Source organism: Chaetodon trifascialis, chromosome 6, assembly GCF_039877785.1.
Source record: "Chaetodon trifascialis isolate fChaTrf1 chromosome 6, fChaTrf1.hap1, whole genome shotgun sequence".
Taxonomy (NCBI): Eukaryota; Metazoa; Chordata; class Actinopteri; order Chaetodontiformes; family Chaetodontidae; genus Chaetodon; species Chaetodon trifascialis.
Window position 1 is genome coordinate 11,470,774 of NC_092061.1, and position 22,426 is coordinate 11,493,199.

Genomic DNA, 22,426 nt, shown 5'->3' on the forward strand with positions numbered 1-22,426 from the left:
GCAGACTCTCACTCTGCTTGCTAGCCAGCAGCAGCCATTTGCCAGAATCAATGATTTTCTTTTTATTGGACCCCTTCAGGAGTGACAGGTGGACAGAGGTCAAAGGATCAAAATGATGTTTGGCTGTTTCGTGGCCACTCTCAAACACAAGTGAGCCTGTGACGTAAAGTGGTGTGATGTTGCTGATCAGTCCTTGTCCTATCTGTCTGCTTGCAGACTGAGTAAAGCCTTACTTATATTGACACTGAGGAATTGGATTTGTCCCGGACCACAGAACTGGTGTTTGTTTGATCTTCTGACTTCAGAGAGTGAGAACTGAGCAGGAATGAAGCTTTTGTGGAGCTGGCAGAGAGGTCAGAAGGATCTCTGTGGTCACATTAAGGGAATGATGGCCAAGCAACTCCTACCTGCCACGTTGACACTGAGTTGCTATTATGACTGTGGTGGTTTTTTAGTTTGCATCTGTACACATGCACACACACAAGACAGTATTGAATGTTAGCAGCATTATTTGTTCTACCTATGTTTTGTGCTTGTGTGTGTGTGTGTGTGTGTGTGTGTGTGTGTGTGTGTGTGTGTGTGTGTGTGTGTGTGTGTGTGTGTGTGTGTGTGAGAGAGAGAGAGAGAGAGAGAGAGAGACAGAGAGAATGAGAGAGAGACAGTGTATCGAACAGATCCAGCCCCCGAGGAGTCACGTCTAGTGTTAGGAGCCTGCCCTTTCGCTAATTAGCTTGAAACATCTGTCCAGACGGCTGCCAGAGGGAAGTTATAATGGGAGAAGTGGAAAACTTGCATCCACCAGCACTTGCATATAAGCGAACAACATCAACATATACATATTTACATTATTTTACAGACCCACTGGCATTTCCAAATTGCACACGCCCATTTTTGCATTGTCGTGCTTAAAAAGTCATTTTTGCCAACAAAATCCCATGTGAATAAAAATCTTAATGAGCACCAAGGGAAGGGAACAGGGATGAGGACGGTAAGCTAGAAAGACGAACGGGGAGAGAAAGAAGAATAGCTTGCCAGACCTCTGTCCTTTCTTCACTCTCTCTCCTTTCTCCCACCTTCACTGCTTATTCTTCCTGCTTTCTGTTTTCACAATAGGTAGAGACAAACCACCGGAGACGACAAAAACGATGCATTACCTCAACTTCTCTAATGATTCTCATTGTTTAGTTCTGTGTTAAGTTTGTTGCTATGCAAAGTTCAGTATGAGGGAGGGAGGGAGATGAACAGAGTTGCTGACAGAGAAGAAAAATGATGGCAAAAATCTTGTTTTGCGTCTCTCTCCATCACTCTCCTCCCAGCCTTGCTCCTTGTCTGTGTCGCAACAATGTTTCCTGTAGACAGAGTGTTTTACGGCAGCCGTCGCTGTTATAATGATGAAGTTTTATGGAGACTCTGTGGGAGATTAAACCACTATTAGCCACGCTCCGTCACCCTCTCCAGCTGTTGCCTTTTGTTTACGGCTAAAAAGTGTTTTATGACACACGGTGCTATAGTCACCTAGACAATTATAGCTAATGATATACGAGTGGCACTGTATTTTTACACCAGGAGTGGAAGGAGGTGTGGGGGAGGGTGGAGAGAGGGAGGTAAGGGAAAGAGCGGGTGCAGTCACAGAGTGAGAAGTAAGCAATTAAAGGAGAGCAGAGATGATGGGATGAGAAGTGAGGCAGGAGCAAACATAAGAGGACAAAATTAAAGGGCTGGGTGCGAGACGAAGGAGGTGAGAGGCAGAAACAAGTGTCTCTGACAAAAGAAAGTCAAAAGCAAGCTAACAAGACTGAGCCTTTCTCTCTCTTGAAAAGTAAATGATACAGATAGAATGATATGCCTTGAACTGGTTGTGTAAAGCGAGAGGTGGGTAGAGGATAAGAGACACGGTGGAGATGAGAGACAAGAGCAGAAAGAGAGTGGATAAATGACAGGAGTATTTTCTTTGGAAAGTTTTTCTAACTTTTAAATCTTTATAAATGCGTCCTTTACTTATCTTTAAGTGAGGTCCTACTTTATGTAGCTTGTGTCCAGTTGTACATCCCAGTCCTTTTGCATAAAGAAAGCCAAACACAAACACAAGGCATATGCACCGCTAAAATGAGACTTAATCACTTTCCAGCCGTGTGAGAGAGCGATCTTAACTGTCAGTAGTTGAAGAAGTACACGTTCCCCTAATGTGCTCCACTTATGTATTTATGCTGGGTATAGGAAAAAGAGGAGGCATAAGGAGAAGGGTGGGGTGAGAAAAGAGATGTCACCCTCATGCTTGTCAGAGAAAATGAATGATTGATTGTTAGACACTGACAGGGTAAAGCAGGCAGACGGTGACCTAAAAGAAAGCTTCTGCTGCTACAGTATATGAAGGGGACTGGATGGCGTAACAGAAATGCCTGTGCAAATGTCCTGTCGGTGTATCTGGACTTCCAAGTGCTTCTGCCCTGTTTACACTGTCTTTGCTGCAGTGTTTAAAACTTGTGGAGTTACTGGTTAAAAATTGACATATTGCACTATTAACAGTTATGGCAAAGGTTTTTTTTTCCCCTGTGTCACACATACTATTTTGAGGAGTGTATTTGTGGCCGTGTGTATGACTAAGAGACAGACAGCAAGAAAGTGAAGTTCCCTCAGAAGTTTGTCTAATCTGTTTAAATTAGTGAGGAGAGCTGTAACGTTGAGATTTAAGTGTGTGTGTGTGTGTGTGTGCGTGTGTGTGTGTGTGTGTGTGTGTGTGTGTGTGTGTGTGCGTGCGTGCGTGCGTGCGTGCGTGTGTGTGTGTGTTTGTGTGTGTTTGTGAGTATTCTGTCACACACAAGCAAGCATCGCCTTATTTGCATGTGTTTGAAAAGATATTTGAATGATACCTTGAGCACCTTTGATACAAGTTTTCTGAAATCACTTATGCTGAGGCTCCATACTGAGTTTCAGCCTCGCACATTTCCATAATGTTCTTTTCCGTAATATTCACACTTCAGTTACCATGACTCACATTATCTGAGCCAGAAAATGTTTTATAGGTGACAAAGAGGAAATTATTTTTCATTAAAACAAAACAAAAAGAAGTCTACTTGTCTATCCTTATTTTGACTAGTCATATATCTATTATATACAGTATGTATATATCTAAAGACTGCTTTTTTATGCCAAATTAATGACACCATGGTCTCAATTCTGAATGCGATGGTGTGTTTTGTTGTGTTCCAGGTAGTGGAGACCAACCTGGTGGCCTTCGACTGTCACTGGATCCTGATTAATGAGGTGGGTGCCATGGAAATGATTTATAGATCCTGTACTGGGCGTACCTTCAGTTCACCTTATTGTTTCAATTATCCTGGGAATATTTATGGTTTTTACATCCAGAACTCTCCTCATTGTCCTCATTGTTCACCAATGGTGAAGGAGAGAGGGTAGCTTTAAAAGTTTTTAACTCTTGTTGTTTCACAGGAGTTCATCCAAAAACACACAAAACTTGATGACCAAGGACAATTTAGTTTGCTTCAGGCAGTAACAACTGCTGTGCATCACAGGCAAAAACAATACAGTAAAGAGTTTAAAGTGTTTAAGCTCCCCACTTATTTGAGATTGATCTGCTATACACAAACAAAGGTTTCAGAGATGACAAAGATGACCTTGGAGGAATTCCTTTGGATGAGCATATATTCCTCCGGTTGAAAATCAGTATTACCACTTAAATATTGAAGGCTTTTTGAATTAACGAGAAAAGACAAGCCCTGACAGTCTGCAAAGTCACTCTCCTCAAGGTCTACAACTTTAAAGGTCCAGTGTGTAAGATTTAGGGGGATCCATTGGCAGAAATGGGATATCATTTCCTAAGTGCCTTTTCATTAGTGTATAATCACCTGAATCTCATCATGGTGTTTTCGTTACCTTGGAATGAGCCCTTTATATCTTTGGAGGGAGCCATGCCTCTTCCATGGAGTCTGCCATGTTGCACCGCCATGTTTCTACAGTAGCCCAGAACAGACAAACCAAACACTGGCTGTAGAGACTGCCTTCGCATTTCTTTTTTAGTAGCCACAGTAGGTTCTCCTGCATGCTTAGAAGGGGAGGGGGAGGGTGAGGGGAGGGGTAGTCAGTTGGTTGCGATCTGCAACCTCACAACTACATGCCACTAAATCACTGGATCACGCTGGACCTTTAGTCCTGTGATTTTCCTTTTTTTTCTATTGGTCAAAAGAGAAACATAATTAAACATAATTAACACTGGCTGTAAATTCATATTACTTTTGAATAGGAACACATCTTTGATCTTGCTTCAGGAGAAGTGCCTTTTTCAAAAGCAGCAGGATCAGCTACATTTGTGTGTGTGCATGCGTGCGTGCGTGCATGTGTGTGTGTGTGTGTGTGTGCGTGAGTGCGCACCACTAGCTAATGCGCTGTGTCTCGGTAGCCTTGGGCATTACAGTGAACTGGCAGGGCACAGCAGGGGGTCCTCACACATACAAGGGCAAGTGCTTGAACACAACCGTGCACACAAGCAAGCAGATGTATTGGAGAAGAACAAAAAACATTTACTGTAAGAACAATGGAAAATGTAATTTGGGACAAAACAAGAAAAGATACTCAGATGCTACATACCACTGTCGTCTCTCTCTCTCTCTCTCTCTCTCTCTCTCTCTCTCTCTCTCTCACTCTCACTCTCACTCTCACTCTCTCTCTCTCTCTCTCTCTCTCTCTCTCTCTGTTCCTTTTTCAATTCATAGCTTGCGATGCTGCTAAATGCTACAAGGCGCAGCAGTCCCATTACTTGCTCAGTTATGCAAAGAAAGTATTTCTGTTTGAAGCAAATGTTAGTATGCATGACATCCATTAATGCTGCAGGGACAGCCAATCATTATTTTCTGATGTTTGCTTTTAGGATGTCGGCCTTGCTATATGGAGGCTTATATTTTTTCATATTTGATATGGGTGAAAGAGGCTGCACTCACAATCCCTACAAGCACCTCATACAACCTCTCAGTATTGTTTTTGCATTTTCTCAAATGCTAATACTACTAGGGAGTGAGGGAAAGACTGAGGCTCACCCCTGCACTTTAATGAAGATGGCAGACTTATCAGAGGTAAAAATGTGGATAGATCTGCTCCAAACAACCACTCTGTATTAGTTCCTGACTTCACAGAGGACTGTTATGCCACTTAAATATGTGTCCTCTGCTAATTGAAATAGATGGCACAATATAATGTGCAATTCATAGTGTGACACTAGAGACTTAACCACTCACTTAAAAAAAGTGAGTCGTACACTTTCCTGAGAGACTGTCTTTGCACACTTTGGCAGATGGCAATGTCAGGCAGCCTATTGAGCAGTCTATCATCACTCGACTGCGCGGTAGGCTAAATTCACATCTAGCTGTCTAATAGAATGCCTTCATATTGCTTTGCATCCTGTCAAGCATCTGGTATTGTCTAACACTCTTCAGGCTTCCTGTGAGCAACCTGCTCTTTGCTTAGCTTTCTGGGAGGGTTAACATGTCATTCTGCAGCCTGCGTGCATGTCTAGCAGCATGTAGCCTGTAACACTTTGTACCTGCTGCCTTTGAGGAATCAGTGGTGAAACGCAGTCTGGCAGGCCAATGCGCCCTTCACACCGCTGAAGTATGTTTTCTCACTGTTATTATAGTTATAGATGAAACGAAAACATGCAAAACGTAAAATGCATGTCACATGAGTGAGTCACACAAAGCTGCGATTCTTTCTTTCTTTCTTTCATGGGGTTTTCTAACTTCACACGTTCACAGCTGTGAATCAGGTACAGCAGGTCGTCCACCAATTAGAATATTGGTGGTTCGATCCCTGGCTCCCTCATTCTGCATGTCGAAGCATCCTTGGGCAAGACACTGAACCCCAAATTGCTCCCAGTGCAATGTCATCGGTGTGCCCGTGTGTGTGAATGGGTGAACGTGCCATGTGTGTGCTTTGAGTGGTCACAGTAGACTAGAAAAGCGTTATATAAATGCAGTCCATTTACCATTTACAAATGAAAATGTCAAGAGTAAATCAGATTGAGTTGTTTTACAATTCTTATAAAAGTACGGTGGTTCTTGTCTGGGGCTACCACCTGATACAGTCACTTGTAATTATCTCATTGCAAAAAGACAGTTGTTGGCAGCTAACCACTCTTTCTCAGGCAACAGAAGTCTGTAAGGTAACGGTAGAGCTGGTAGTGTGAATGTTGTTAAAGTCAAATCAATTAGTATATCTCTGTACACTTGCAGTCTCAAAAGTCCCACTGTCAGACTATGTCAGTACACTGTCCTTTTACAATAAAGTGTTGACAACTCATGTTTTTGGCATGATGCTCTCAGGCTCTGCTCGCTTGCTTCCCAAAAAATGTTAGGCCACAGTTTAAGTTGTCATTTAAAATACAGCAAGAATCAGTCGAGCAAAGTGAGTGATGGAGGGAGACCAGATTGGGTCTGATTTCAGAAAGGCTACATTCTCTTGTCTCTCTCCTTACACATGCTGCAGCACTTTCTGAAATTTTTGGTATGCCAGTTGGTGTTCAGATACTTCCATCCAAGTTCAATACCCAGCATACATTTAGCTCAAGTTGCTAAGCGGAGCAATAGGTTGAATGTGTGATAGACGGATGAGCTGCACATGCAGACAGATACTGCTAATTATCCAACTAAAATTTGACAGCTAGTCACTGATATTCAGCCCAACTCTGCTTTCACCATGATTTTTATGGGCAGGATTGTAGTTTTAGTAGTTTAGACTGAAGAGAATTGGAATAGCAGAGGTGAACACATGGGCAATGAAGGGGAGAAAGAGAGGGGAGAAGGAGGTGGAAGAAACAGCAGATGTCCTGAGGTGAAGCAAGGACAGGAGAGAGATGGTGGAGCAAAGAGAGCTTAAAGGAGAAGCCTTTCGAAGATTAGGGGGAACAAGGTGACGTGAAGTAAAATAAGATGAAGCTATCTCACTTTACCAATTTACGCTTCGCCACTTTGGGAGAAGCACTCCTCCCTGAACTTTCTCAGATCTCTTAACAGGATCTATTTCTCTACATAGTGATGGATGCCAATGAACTGCCAACTGTCATTCTACGTTTCTGATTTTTTCTGCTCAAGATCTGAGCAGACAGGAGTTGAACCTGTAAACATACTCTCAAACATTTCACCATTTCTTCACTCATATTGTGAAGAAAATGATTTTTTTCATTGTAGTCCGAGAAATTTTGCTCAAAATATGCGTCAGCGTCACTGCAGACCAGCTGTAGTTCTAGACCACTTAAACAATGGGATAGTTATGGAAATGTAGTGTAAGAATCAACTTGAGTTACACATGTGTGTTTATGCTAAGCTGGTTAAGGCATTCATGTGGAAGCTTTGCATGATGGGTGCTCCTTCTTTTCCTTTCCATAACTCTCCTGGTTGCATCTTGCTTTTCACTCTAAACTGTACTAAAAATCATGAATGCCGTGAAATACTTAGTAAACAGGCTTCATACCCCCCCTTTTTCACGACATCTGCTTATCAAGATCAAGATTGAAATTTAGTCACAGTCTACTCGGCTGTAGACACAATATTCCCACCATGGGCCGTGTGAAGTCCTACAGCAGAGTCTTTAAAATGGATGAGCGGCTACAATGTTTTGTCATACGTAATGTCTTCTCGTACTGGTTCTTTGGAGAATGAATATTCCTGTGTGTAAAAGTGCTCTCCCTCCCTGTGGTTTATTATGGATGAAGGGGCACTGTATGGTTGTCATAACTCTGCTTTATCTACAGCCAGCAGTCAGACAGCCCCACTGAGGGGGTGTTCACAGTTCATAATTGATCATCCTTCCTCTCCCCATCTCCTTCGTTCTGCTCAGGATGAGAGGATGAGGATGAGGAGGAGGAGAAATAATAAGGGGCACTCATGGCTTCTCTTTCTGTCTTTCTCTTAAGTTTGGAGGGTAACTCCACTGCTCCTTCTGAATCTCTTCATGGTCTTTCATTTTCTGTCATGCTATCATTCTTGATCTTCCCTGTTGGCGTTCACTCTCTTTTCTTCATTATTCCTTTCCTCTCCATTCTTTCTGCCTCTTTGTTTCTCAAGGGAAACAAGTATACAGTAATGAGATGAGATGAGATTAAGCCTTTCTGACATTTTGGCTCTTAACATCACTGCATGAATGTCCCATGAAAGCCATGTAACTGCGATTTTGGAGATTTTCGTTCTCTGAATATGACTGAAGAATTATGTTATCTTCTACACACTTTTGGTTAATGAAACCATATGAAAACCCATTGTACAAACTCCAAAAATGTATGGTGGTCAGTGCCATTTACTGTAATGTCAAGGTTCAAACCTACAGCCATCGAAGAATACTGTTGAGTTGGAGTTGTAGGATATTTTGTATCTTGCTCAGACAGTGTGATACTTCTCCAATTAGATTCATCCCCATTTGATAGTATTTGAGGATATAAAGACACATCCAGTCAGGGTATTTCCAAAACAGATAAGATCACCCAATCCATAAATGTCTTAACATGAGGGGAGAGCACAGAAACAAGAGGTTGACAGAGAAGAGTCAAGGCCAGAGGAAACATTTACGGGTTATTGTGGGAAACTGCCAAAAGTGAAGGAGAGGGAAGAGAGGGGAAATGAATTGAGACATGCTTTTTCCCAAATTTGTTTTGTTTTGTTTTCACAACTTTGAACCTTTGAGTACGAGCAAAACAGTGGGATTTGGTGTACCCATAGAAAAGGCGAGAATGGGGAAGAAAGAGCAAAAGAAGAAATAAAGCCAGCCCCCCCCCCAAACTCTAGATAAGAAGAGAGAAGGAGGGATTTGGTGTCTCTGGGGGAGACGTAGAGAAAGAGAGGGGTTGAGGGGAGAAAGGGTGGAGGGCAAAGTATCGGGGTCAGGGAAGAAGTGCTGAGAAGAATTGAGGATGATGGATGTGTTTTTACGTTTGACTCTCATCTTGAAATAAAACACTAAAGACGAGGATTTGGAGAATGGAGGGAAGGACAGAGAGGTGATGAGCTGAGGTTGATTGGGAAGCCTGCAGACCGAAACTTCAAGTTTATGGAGTAAACAACTCATGATTCTCCCCACATTTGAGCTGCAGGGCATTTTGGGAGTCACAACTTAGCCATAAAGCTTCTTGTTTCAGGTACTTGGACTCAGGCATCCTCAGCACGGTGGGTAGATTAACAATAATGCTGCTTTTGTTCAAACGCTGATTAGGACTGGATGATTGAATAGGTCTTTGTGAAGCTAAGTATAACTAGATATGACGCTTGGTGAGTGTGATGATAGATTTTCACAAGCTGTTAATTAGGCAATGTTGGGAGCTGGTTTGGCAAGTGTGGTTATTAGTGAATATCAGGGATAGCTATTGATATCAGCAAAATCATTAATAGGAATGAATAATTACGTGGCACCATCCTGGGATCAGGGACTAAAAACCAAGCGGTCTTAAAATATCAACATTTGAGGACTATTTTACATTTATGATGTGAACATCATAAAGGGCTGAAGCTGAGCACTGACCATCACAACCAGCTGTTATCACAACACATATGCACAAATAAGCATAAACAAATGCTCCTTAAAAGGACAACAGAGTTTATTTAACTTTAGCATCACCGATCAACAATTAATACTTCAAACAATAACCATCCGTTGCATCTGTTGCTGGTAGCAAGCAGCAACTACAATAACAAGCATTAAGATAACAAGCAAGTGTGGGTGTCTGTGATTATGTGTGTGTGCATGTGTGTGTGAGAGAGAGAAGGCAAGATGGTGGCCGGACCAGACAATAGCCTCTACCTTGGGATCACTTCTGGGAGTGATTAACGTGTACTTTGTCTGTCTGGTCCAGTGGGGTTTCTATAAGCTCAGACAATGATGGGGCCATTGCACCGCCTCCTCGGCGGGTCTGTCGGCAGGCCGGTCCTCACGCGGCAGCGGAGGAGTCAGTGAGTTGACTTAATTGAAAGACAGCAGGGCGCACAAGTTATCCTCCTCTTTCTTGAGGAAAATGTATAATTAGGATCTTACTTCTGCAGGCAAGGTGACACTGCTGGTTGCATTGCGATCTTTGTCAGGATCTTTCTTCAGTGAACACAACAGTCTGTTATTTGTCCAGCGAGTTGGGAGACTGTTGCCCAAGCTAGTTAAAGTACAAACATTTGAGTAAGAACAAGGCATGACCTGCAGCAACTTGATGTTGCAGTGGGCTTCTCTTTGTTCAGCCATGTGGTGAGGTCCCAACAACAATCAGAAGACATTTCTCATGCTTGTTTTTAGGGTTGGATAAAATGATTTGGTTCAGGTTTAATTTTTGATATGAGAAATTATACTTGACCAAACTCTTTATGTTAACAGAGAGTACACATGTTTTATTTTGGTCTTATTTTAATGGCCCATGTAAGGTTGACAGTAAGTGGCCTGAGGGAAGTTGGGCGAGAAGTGAGAAAAGAGCAGTTGATAATATGAGGTGAATGTCAACTGTGCAGCAGAACCTCCTCCCTCCAAGAAACCCCCGTGTGTGTGTGGATGTGCTGTACGTGACGGCATGTGTGAGTTCCTGTGTTTCTTCATGTCAGTATGTGTGTGTATGTGTCATATTAATTTTGCCTCAGCTGCTAAAAGGCTAGCAGCTTTTAGAGCACGCCACCAGTGTAAGTCATACTGGGTGAGGTCTGTTTAGTCTGGCCCCAGAGAGAAAGAAGTGAAGAGACTAACAGAAAGTGACAAAGGACAAAAGGTGGACAAACACCTGATGAGAGGACGAATATTAAAATAATCTTCCATTTAAGTTTCAGTGTGTCTTTGTGTGTGTTTTTCTATACTTGTGCATTGGTGCATCTATATTAGTTTGAGTTTGCTCCTCTGGGTGGGTTCCTCTGGATAATTCTTCCCTGCCGATGTTTCTTTGCATGCCCTTGACTGCCTGCTATGAATCTTAATTCTCTTTTGGCCCATGGATCTGCCTTTTTAGCAATTTTCAGCATTTTCTCTCTGTCCTGCATCTTTTTTTGTTGGCTTTGTAATTCAGTTCCCTTTGGGGTTTTTATGTAAGCAAGTGTTTGGGGGTTTTGCCACGTTTCACCCTTAAAAGCCAGCAAATAGCTTCCTTACTTGAACTGTTTAGAAACAGATAGGCCGACTTCAGAGCACCGGGCATTCATATAGGATTACATTTGTTAAATTATTTCAATTCTTCTTTGAGGAATAAATACTAATTTATTTTGTTATTATTTTTCACAAGTAATTTAAACCAATTGTAGAGCCAGAACTATCTAAAAAAAAAATCTAATTAGATTGGACAGCAGAAGAAGAAAGTGTTGAAGAACAGTTTTTGAAATTGTCAGAATGCATCTTTGAATCTCAAATGTGACATACCTCATTTAAAATAATCAAAACTGCATCAATTTGAATTCAGAGGCAAATGCATATTTGTGAATATAGAGCAAAGGTCTTATATCAGCCTAATTAAAGCAGATAAGTACAGCTCTGCCAATGAAGCCTGTATAATACTACCTGTAATCACCATTGATCACATCCCATGAAGACTCACAGGTCTTAATGAACATTAATTACACTCAAATAAAATCCACTGAGATTAGTCAATGAACTGGTGCTACCTGTATTTTTACCCCTCATGGTGAAGGATGTGAGATCATACCTGTAAACACTGGGATTTGAAAATAAGGGAAAATTTCCATCTCACCACCCTAATCATTTCCCACACTCTGCTTACATTTAGAGAAGGCTACACACAGTGAATCCTAAAATCATCACTAGGCAACAACTTGCCTTAAATTATTAGAGCAACAAGGATTGGGTTAAATAGTTCCTACATTCAGTGACTATAATTTGTGTGGTCAGCATCAAATACCTGGTTGAAAGTGACATGCTGTATATAAATGAAAGCACAATAGGGCACATAAATTCAACACTTAGTTATACACATAACTTACACATTATGCTTCTGTTGTGATTTTGAAAGCACCTGCTGGCAAGTGAGACAGTTGGTCAAAAGGGGTTCCAACACCAATGGATTAGGAGACAGTATAAATACAGTCACTGGTGGAGCATGTTTCTGCGCCTCTTGGGCATGCTGATGTTTGGTAGATCTCTCACCTTTCCCTCTGTGTAATACACTAAAATCCATGAGGCAAATGTTACTTAAAGCATGACTTTGATTGATGTTGCTCTTCGTTGAGTGTGAGTGAGCCTCCTCCCATCCTGAGAGATGCTTGCACAAACTTTTTGCCTTTTAGCAGGTATTCCATCACTCTCACATTCATCCCTCTTCTTATTTTATCAGTGGCTGCCATTTGAGTGATTGGCCCCTCATCAATAGATGTTACAGTTAATGTTCTACGTACTGCCCCCTGCTGTACCAGAGGGAAATGTAGCAATCTTTTTTTTTTTTTTTATGTTTAAAATTATAGAATATTTACAGTAAAACATTTAAATGGACGGACAGTAGGAAGAAAATATGGGAATATCCCAGGACCTGTCAACCCGGGGAGGGTTGACAGGTCTGTGAGATGGCTTGTTTATGAAATGTGCATGGTCTGCAGGCAGAGTCCCATCCATCCTGTCAAGTGGGCTGCCATGTGCAAATGAAAGGGAATCAAAAGGCTTTTGCATGATGGAAAGGCTTAAAAACAATCTCCTAAAAACATATGTACACATACGCACACTCACGGATTTACACATAAACTGGCACGTGCACGCAAAGCACACTCGAGTACACACATAAACCAGACAATCACTGCACACTTATAGAAGGAAAGCAAAGGCTGTCTCGGTTGGTGGCAGTGTTACCTCCACCAGGGACGATAAACGTCAGTTCTCATCTCGTCACTGCATGACCCTCTGCACTTGCAGAGGATGGATGGAGATCCATGGACAGAGAGAGGGAGAGAGAAATTGTGTCCTAGGGCTAAAATTAGCAATGATTCCTCCCCAAGGTTTTGCAAGGACATGCAGAGTACGTGCAAGCACACATGTATGCATATAGCAGGCACAGACACACACACATACACTCTTTTTACTCTCCTCGTTCCTTCCTTCCATCTGCTGACATGAGGCTTTCATATCTAAAAACTGGTCTTGTTGAACAATGTTTTTTTTCCCTGCGCAATGTAGTAATAATGGGAAAAGTAGAGCACATAAAACAAGGCCTAAACCATGTGAAATATGTCTGTTGAGTATGTATTAGACACGTTTGGTTTTTACAGGGGCTTCTATGGAGTGTTTTGTTGTCGTTACTGTTCTTTGTAATGTTCTTGTATTGTTGCCTGTAAGTCTTCTGCAAAAATCAATGACAAAATGGGGTTGTTGATGTTGATTTCTCCTGTCTCTATGACTCCTTCTCTTTTTTCTAAACCCTTATCATTCCTCCACCTACCCTGACCACCACCCTCCTCCTCTTTCCACCCTCTCAGGAGATCTCAGACTACGACTTGCAGGAGTTAGTTATGAAGTCAATCGGCCGGCTGACGTTGGTGCGCCAGACGTTTCCCATGCCTCAGAACACGACTCAGCGCTGTGTCAAACACAACCATAGGATTAACACTTCCCTCTGTGACCCTAAAAACCCCAAGGCTCAGCAGCTAGAGGTGAGTTGGATTGGTGATCAGGCAGGTCAGTGATTTTCAACAAATCCAATAAGGAGACTGGTTTTATGTTCAAAACAAGCTCATACTGAGAGGAACTGCTTCGGTAACTGGCAGCCACAAACACTTGTCTGTATAAATACAATAGCTGAGTGCCATGAGACTTTTATGATGTTAAAGTAGGCTAATGGAAGACATACAGTTGAAGAAAGTTGAGGATGTGAAGAAGCAGATAAAAAGAAATGACAATGTCCAGATGACCTAAGCAACAGTAATTAAACACTTTGTTGAAATAGCTGCTAGCGTTCCAGAAAGAAATCAGCAAACTTTGTCTTTCACACACCACATTTTGTTAGGTTCACCTTATTTGTCTTTGCAGATGACTGACTCCAAAAATCTGTTTAATTTTTATTTAATGTGAATTAACCATTCTTGGGTGTTGACATGCTAAGTCACTTTAAAAGTTTGAGAGTGAATGTTTATTGCTGTAGCACAGCGAGCTGAAAAGCTGATCGCTTTCGTCAATAGCATCAGTGCTAGCCAAAGTGCCAAAGCAGCTATATGGAGCTGCTGTTGGCCTGGTCTTTGGCCTTTTGTCCCCTTGCAGTTTAATTAACTGGAGGGATGATCAGAAAAAGAAAACGATCTCAGTCTAAATCAGGACGACCAAAGAGCAAGACATCATTTAATTAGGTTCAGTCATTTCTTTTATTTGAAGCAGAGATGGATGTCCCGTGTGAATACAGTCAATTGATAGCTGACTGCATTATAGGGCAACTTTGCCCCCAATAAAAACATAGCTGTATAATCAGCAAAACACAGTCCATCAGACTTAAGAAGAAAAAACAGCACTTGGGGTTTTTTTTTTTTTCCATGTAATTTGGAAAATGTCCAAGCTATTTTTCTTCTTGATGTGTCTCTTTTTCCTGTTTTTGTAAACAGTCCTTAAATGAGCCAGAGTTAATTTTGTATTCCTCTCCTGTACTGTATGTAAGCTTAATTAGCGTTAAATATGCATCACGACACAAGAGTCCAATAACCATCAAGCATTCAGATGCATTCATATGTCTTAGACATGCACACATCTGAAATACTCTCAAATTCTCTTTGCATTTTGTTTAAACACTGCTCTCTGGGTTTTCATTTCAAAACTCAAAGTCTCAAACTACTTATGTAATTAAAAGCTGCTCTGGTGCTCCATTTCTGTTTTCTTAAAACTGCTCCCAGTGTTTTAGTTTGACATTTCAACACGTCTCCCGATTCCCATTACTCCAGTCTCGCAGATTTGACATCGTCACATCTTGTGCCTGTGAAGTTTTTACCTTGAACATTAATCATTTTGGGAAAAGTTGGCTCACACCTTTTATGTATGTTTACCTTAGACCATTTTATAGTATGGTCATGGAAAACACAGTGTTTTTTTTTTTTTCTCTGCTTTCATATTTCCACTACTTATTACCTGTTTTGCTTTCTTTTTATATGATCCCCCAGGGTGGCAATATGTATGCAATTATTATCCCTTTTCGTGTGTATGTGAGTCATCAAGCTGCCATCAAATAGAGCGGAGAAAAGGGAACACACTCTTATTTATGTGTCAAGACAAAAATATGAAATTGAATTAATGTGTTGTTGATTTATGTGGATGCACAAGACCCTGGGGGAAAACATTTGATGAAGGTTGGAAATACATTGAAAAGAGAAACGTGGTCTTAATGTTTATGTGGATATCTGCCTTTCATGTCCTAAGACAGTTCTGCTCTGGGCTTTCATTCACTGTAATCAGTGAATGGACGTAATGCATGTTTATAAGTTTTGTAATGAATTAAAATAAAATAATAAAATGAAAAACAAACAAAACATGCCTGGGAGGGTAAAAATCAGCTAAGTACATGCATTTTTTTTTTTTTTTAAATCATCTAACAGGTTGATTGAAGCCCAGAGTTGGTTTGCTTTAGAGTATGCAAAATACATCCGTAAGGCAATGACATTGTTAACTCCTGGAGGCTCTGAAGCATTGAATAATGTACATAAATAAGGCTCGCCTCACATGTGCTAATGTGAATCAAATGCTCCTCAAGTGTGAAAAGCTATTATCAAGAATCAAGTCCCTCCAACATATTCATTATTTACTGGGTAGGGTCCAGCCGTACATGTTCATTCTACTGTAGAGGGCCAAGGGAGTGCATGTGTTTATGTATGTGTGTATGCATGTGAGTGTTACTCATTTCAGTCAAGGACAATGTGTGTTTGTGTATCTGAGTGAGAGTAAAAAGACGTTGCGCACACACAGTTGAAACACTCAGTACACATGTTCAGTTTGGCATTCTGTGTGTATTTGTATGTGTGCGGGGGTGAGTGTGTGGCTGAATGTGAGAGAGGGGAAACAAGGGATGAGAGAGAGAGAGAGAGAGAGAGAGAGAGAGAGAGAGAGAGAGAGAGAGAGAGAGAGAGAGAGAGAGAGAGAGCAGATCAGCTCAGCGGTCAGAGAGTGGCCCAGAAGCCCAATTTCACACTGCACTGAAGCATATCAACTCAGGCTGACCACACAAGCACACTCACACACACAGATATAATGCTCGCTAGGAGTGCAGAACCCACTGATCATTCAAGCTCCCCATAGAGCAGTAGATTTTCACTTTAATTTTCTGAGAAAAAGCAATAGGCACAGAGACAGTCAGGCAGAATGATAGACGGTCAAAGACAGCAAGAGAAAGGCTGAGACAAAACTGTGAAAGTCAGGATACTTTGAAAGGAAGCCAGAGAAAAGTTAGCTGTGAGATAAACTTGAGACTAGAGGGGTTTTTTTTGTCAGTCGGTAAACTATTTGACAAGGAACCATAATTAAAGGGAAACTTCAGTACTTTTCAACCTAGACCCTGTTTTCTCATGCTGTTGTGTGTAAGTGACTAATGGGGACAACAATTTTTGAAATTGGTCCAGTATTGAATGAGAGCCCTGCAGCCAGCAGCCGTCAAACAGGCTGCAATGTAATCCTTCCTGGCAATTATACACCTTCAGAGTACATCCACTAAAAGTGCTTGTTTTTGACACTGATTGTCAGCTCAGATTGTGAGTGTCTGACAAGATTATGCAAAGTACCCCACAGATACATAAAGGTTTATCTTGACCCTTCTCATGATCAATTGATCTGTTTGTTATTGTGCCTAACCGAGTTTCGCTCAAGCAGAAAACTCGTTTTGAGGTCCCGTGAGAGTTGAGATGTTGCAGGAAGACATTGGTGGAAACATGAGTAAGAGTTGGACAGAGGAGTGCTGGCAAGAGTTTGTTGTGCAGAGAGCATAGCTTAGTGTTATCTAAAAGATTTTCAGTGGCTGAATATTTAGCTGATTTCAACAAACAAGTAAACAACAAGTCACATCTTGTGAGTCTTCAGAATGAGGTTATTATTCATATACTAAATGAGGTTAATTCTGTGTGTGCGTGTGTGCATGCGTGCGTGCTTGTGCTGTCATCTCTGTCTAAAAAAGAAAAAAGACTGTGTAGGCCCTACTTCTTTTTGATGTATGATAGGCATTGTCACTGAGCTAATAGCTTTTGCTCCTATGAAATTTGTGTGTTCTAGTGCATGTTAATCTGAGTGTGTATGTGTATGTGTGAGACCCACATGTCTGTGTGTGTGTGTGTGTGTGTGCGTGCATAGCATCATCATGCAGTCTATCTATTTATTATATTCTCATTAACATGGAGACAAGAGGCTCAGTAAATCTCACAACGATCCATCACAGACTGAATAAACTCCTCTCCTTATCTCCCCCTGCCCCTCTCTATCTTATTCCGCAGTGCCAAGGACCTATCAATACATTTTAATTAATGTCATCCTCAAAGCTTTTCTTCTGTGTGAGAGTGTGTCTGTAGGTATGAGCACACTTGTGCAAATATGCCAAAAGACAGCCATGTTTGTGGTGAAATTACCAATGTAATGCACTACAGGTGCAGGCAACTCACGGCACACTGTTGGTTCAGAGGGAGCTGGGCAGATAGAGGGAAAGTTGCAAAGCTAGACTTTTTTTTTTCCTTTTTATCAAAGTGCAGATGGATATGAATGCAAGTGAAGCATTTAACTTCTCATTTTCATTTCATTGGCCTGTTTCTTCCACTTACTTCTAATATCTGCAACTCTGTCTTGGTTGATCATTTCCAGCTCAATAACCAAAGGAAAAATAAAACTAGGCTAAGCACACTGGTCATTTGGACTTCATGTAGTATCAGTTTCTAGTCATAAATGGTACCACATCAATGTCCCAAACAGAGCATCGTCAGCAAAAAGTCAAATGCCTGAGTTTACTCTCGTTGGCTCATTTTCTTTATTTCTGTGTGCTTTCCTGTCATTCCTTTCTCTAGATCACCAACCGCTACATTTATGATACCGTGTTGCTGCTGGCCAATACCTTCCACAGAAAGTTGGAGGATCGGAAGTGGCACAGCATGGCCAGTCTGAGCTGCATCAGGAAGAACTCCAAACCATGGCAGGGAGGCAAGAGCATGCTGGATACTGTCAAAAAGGTATGAAAATGCAGAAGAAACGCATACACTTCCCCCTCAAGTCTTACAGGAAGGTATCCTAACAACAGTGAGTAATAAAGCCCAGTAACATCCCCGATCATCTCCATGAACAGAGATTCACAGCCATTCAGTGAACATGTATGAAAGGTAAGAACACTGAAAAACACCAACATTTACAAAAATCAACTCAGTCATCTCCATGGTTTATTTATTATGTTCCTAAACATTATCTATGGTTTCAACAAATGTAATCCAGGGGCGACCAGGGCATTGCTTTACCAGTGTACACTTACTATCACATGCAAAAGTGTGCAACCATGAGTCTTTTTAAAATACAAAACAAACAGTATAAGCAATGAGACAATCTGATTTACTCTGTTCAACTGACACTCAAATGCTCCCTGTTTCCTGATTTATATCTGAAATGTTAAAATCTCTATGACCCAAAGTCACCTGCCTCTAATCTCAGTTTGTGGACTGTCCATCTGTTTCATCAGCCTCCTGCAGTGCTCTACCGCTGTGTGATGCTTGTACTAGGTGTGTGTGTGCCAGTTTGAAAATGGCTCATAAATACTTTATCTTAAAAAAAAAAAAGAAGAGTTATTCTAAAAAGTATTCTCAATACACCTGCCAAAAATGAAGTCTTTACTCACAGCAGCAAACCCCTTTTTGTGAGTTTGGAGCTGAGTCTTGATTACTACTATTGGAATAAAGCACATGCCCATCCCAATTATGACATGCAAGTACAATTTCAGATTTCTTCCTATTTTTAGATGTGTCTCATGTGTATCTTTTGGGATGGGAAAACACATTTCTCCCACTTTTCATTTAGGGAGCATGTATTTGCATTTCAAGACATCGTGCTCATTACATGAAATTTTGGAGGCAGGCACTATTGTTCCTCAGCTGAGGCACTGGTTGAAACGCCAAGATGCAGTAAGTTCATTTATACGATGCCATCTTTTGGTATAACTAAAATCCCCTCCTGGGATGGAGAATGAAATAGAGGAGGCTTGAAATAAGTCTACCATTTTTGTATTGTTCTTCTAACGTGGAAATCCAATTTTTGTTCATTACTTTGACTGAGAGTTTCCAAGTTCCTGTCTGAGCTCAGTAGACTCCATGACCCAAGTGCTCATGAATTCAAAGAGTTGCATACCTTAAAAAAAAAATCCACATGCATCAATCAGCAAGTTTTACTCAGTTCCTGAACACTTGACTTTTGGGAGATAAGGGATTTCATCCTGCAGCTGTGATTTTATGAATCTCTGCATTTCACCTTGAGTTTTAGGCTGGAGTTTGGCAACACTTTCATCACTGTTAAATCCAATTGGATCAATGCCCTCTGTTTTGATATCAATAAAAAACTACTCCGGGGATGGCAGTTTGACTGAATGATGAAGCCAAGTGAAATGCTAATTTAGGATTAGTGTCAGACAATAATAAATGCAGCGCAATGGCTTTCATATCTATCTCTGCATTTCACCTTGAGATCAGGCTGGGGTTTGGCAACACTTTCATCAGCCAGCCCCGGCTGTTAAACCAACCCTGATGGCTGTCTCAACAGAACTGTGTTAAAGAGCCCAAAGCACTAATAGAGTTGAGTTCAACAGCCTGGCATCACTTCCATTTTACAGTGTATCAGCAGTGTGCTTTACTTACTGTGCATGTCTGTGTGTTTAATCAGCGTTTTGGTATGTGGGGCCATTATGTTAATGATAAATACTAATTTGCAGCTGTTGATGAGGAGCTCTGTTGATGTTGTTGTTTGGTGTTCATTGACAAATTCAGAGTGCAGAATAAAATACAGCAGGTGAAACTGCTGTTGCACCAATCCCCAAAATCTGAAGTGTGTGCTGTGTTTATGCTGTTAGACTACACATCTTTACTCTGTCACTGGCTGCTATATATCCACCTTTGAGTCTCAGTGACTCAAGCAGTTAGGTTTAGGATTCATTTAACAATTTTATTAATCTCTTTTAAGGCACAGTAAGTACTGCAATGCAGTCCAAGATCTCCAGCCAGGGCCCTTGAGACTGTTTCAAAGTCCAAGCTTAACTCTTCCAGATTAATTATTGCTGTTATTATAAAAAGCAGAGCTGTTCACTTTCATCTTGTTTTTAAGAAGCTTTCAAACGTCCAAAAAAAAAAAAAAAATCTTTAAAGTCTTATTCATTTCTCTGTTTTTCTCTCATTCTCGTGGGCCTAGTGGCATCTTAAAATCAGGTGCAATTAAAGGAAGGATAATTGTTGTGAATGTATTGTGGCAATACAGAACTGCCAACATCAACTAACTGAATAATTATGAAAGGCAGTGAACAGCATCTGGGCTGGTTTCATTTGTGCCCAGCTTGCAAGGAGGCAAATAAACATGCACTTAATGGAGGGTGACAGTGTGGTTGTGTCTCTGTGTTTGGTTGACCCCACAGAAAAAAAAAAATTAAATGGTTATGATATATAACAAAGAGCACATCAACAACATATATAAACCATTTGATATATATACACTCATAAATAAGACACTAACGCAACGGTTTTCCCCCCTGATGAAACATGTAAACATACAAACATAAGGTAACACAGAGGTGTACCCACACAAGTATGTCTGAATATTTTAGCTGAAATGGGAGGTATGTCACTAACTGGATACCAAATGGTTTATTTGCTCTTGTATCTTACTTGCTTCGTTGCTGTTTCCATTAAACCAAACCAATCATAATATATATGGATGAAAAAACATGGAAAAGCTAAACCATCCCTGACACATTATTTATCATGTCGTGTGTCAACAAATCGGTAATTTCCAAGTTGTGATGATGAATGCGGTCCAATAAAAATAATGATGTGAAGGTGTGCGTGTTCTATGCACGTGGAAATTTATGTGCACATGTGTCCATCATAGACAGATCAGATTGTCCCACATAAATTACACAATCCATGTGTCTTATACACAGGTGCAAACACATACACACACATAGTGTGAATCATATTAAGGAGTATAACACCTCACCTTCCCTGAAGCAGGCACAGTGTCACTTTCACTGACAGGTCACACTACCGGGAGGCAGGGCAAAGGTTGGGGACTGTGGGGACTGTGTGTGTGTGTGTGCGTGCATGTGTGTGTGTACGTGTGTATGCTTGTGAGTAAATCTACCTTTTCGTACAGGACATTGTACGCCCCTAGTGCAAAACATGTCCAATGGCTCCAAACACACTATTCTTTCATCAGCCTCGTTCTTCAATAACAACACTGCAACAAAGCTGAAGCGGGATTTTCCACCAAGGGCAAAACATATTTCTCCAAACGTTTTCTGTCTCAAACACAGAAAAAGTATGCACACATGTGCAGACATAATAAATAACATATTTTTGTCTGTCATAACAAAAACATTTTCCTGTTCAGTGCCTGTACTTACTGATGAGATACAATCATTTCATAAGGGAGAGACGATGATTCATGTCTCAGCTTCAGCGTGAGCAATTATCACTTCTGGTCTCCAGCAAGCATTAAAACATAATTTCAAGTCAAATTTTAGAGGGAGAGTTATTGATGAGCCCATTATAGACAAAAGAATATTGCACTGATGAGAACTGACAGGATTATAGTGATAAGGATTATGATGACGGCTGCACGGTGGCGCAGCAGGTAGTGCGGGTGCCTCACAGCAAGAAGGTTGCCGGTTCGATCCCCGGGTCAGACGGGGCCTTTCTGTGTGAAGTTTGCATGTTCTTCCCGTGCATGCGTGGGTTCTCTCCGGGTACTCCGGCTTCCTCCCACAGACCAAAAACATGCTCATTAGGTTAATTGATGACTCTAAATTGTCCGTAGGTGTGAATGTGAGTGTGATAGTTTGTTTGTCCTTACATGTGGCCCTGCAATCGGCTGGCGACCGGTTCAGGGTGTACCCCGCCTCTCGCCCATTGTAGCTGGGATAGGCTCCAGCCCCCCGCAACCCCGAAAGGGATAGGCGGTATAGATAATGGATGGATGGATGGATTATGATGACAATGACGACTACAATTCCATGATCAATTTTACCAAACAACAATAATAGTGAAAACGAAAATATTCCATCTTCTCCTTGCAGTTTGGAGTGAGCGGCCTCACCAGTTTCCTGGAGTTCACTGACAATGGCACTAACCCCAACATCTTCTTTGAAATCCTGGGAACAAATTATGGAGAAGACAGGGGACGAGGAGTCAGTAGGGTAAGTAGCTCAAACAGAGCCCCTGTGTGCGCACTGCTGTGGGTGAAGGGAGAATAATTTCTGCTGTAACGCGTAGATTTACATAATTCCTGG

General features: G+C 41.3%; 1 protein-coding gene across 4 annotated transcripts in view; it reads left to right on the top strand.

Moving 5' to 3' along the window:
* The window catches only part of grid2 (glutamate receptor, ionotropic, delta 2), a 478,994-nt gene that overhangs the window by 313,610 nt on the left and 142,958 nt on the right, over positions 1-22,426 (top strand). For all 4 annotated transcript variants that reach the window (XR_011602276.1, XM_070963684.1, XM_070963683.1 and 1 more), the window contains exons 5-8: positions 3,211-3,264; positions 13,431-13,604; positions 17,964-18,125; positions 22,214-22,333. Coding sequence is in view for 3 of the 4 variants with exons in the window: in XM_070963684.1 (XP_070819785.1) it covers positions 3,211-3,264; positions 13,431-13,604; positions 17,964-18,125; positions 22,214-22,333 (510 nt within the window). In the remaining variant the exon portion in view is untranslated. The remainder of the gene's footprint in view (positions 1-3,210; positions 3,265-13,430; positions 13,605-17,963; positions 18,126-22,213; positions 22,334-22,426) is intronic.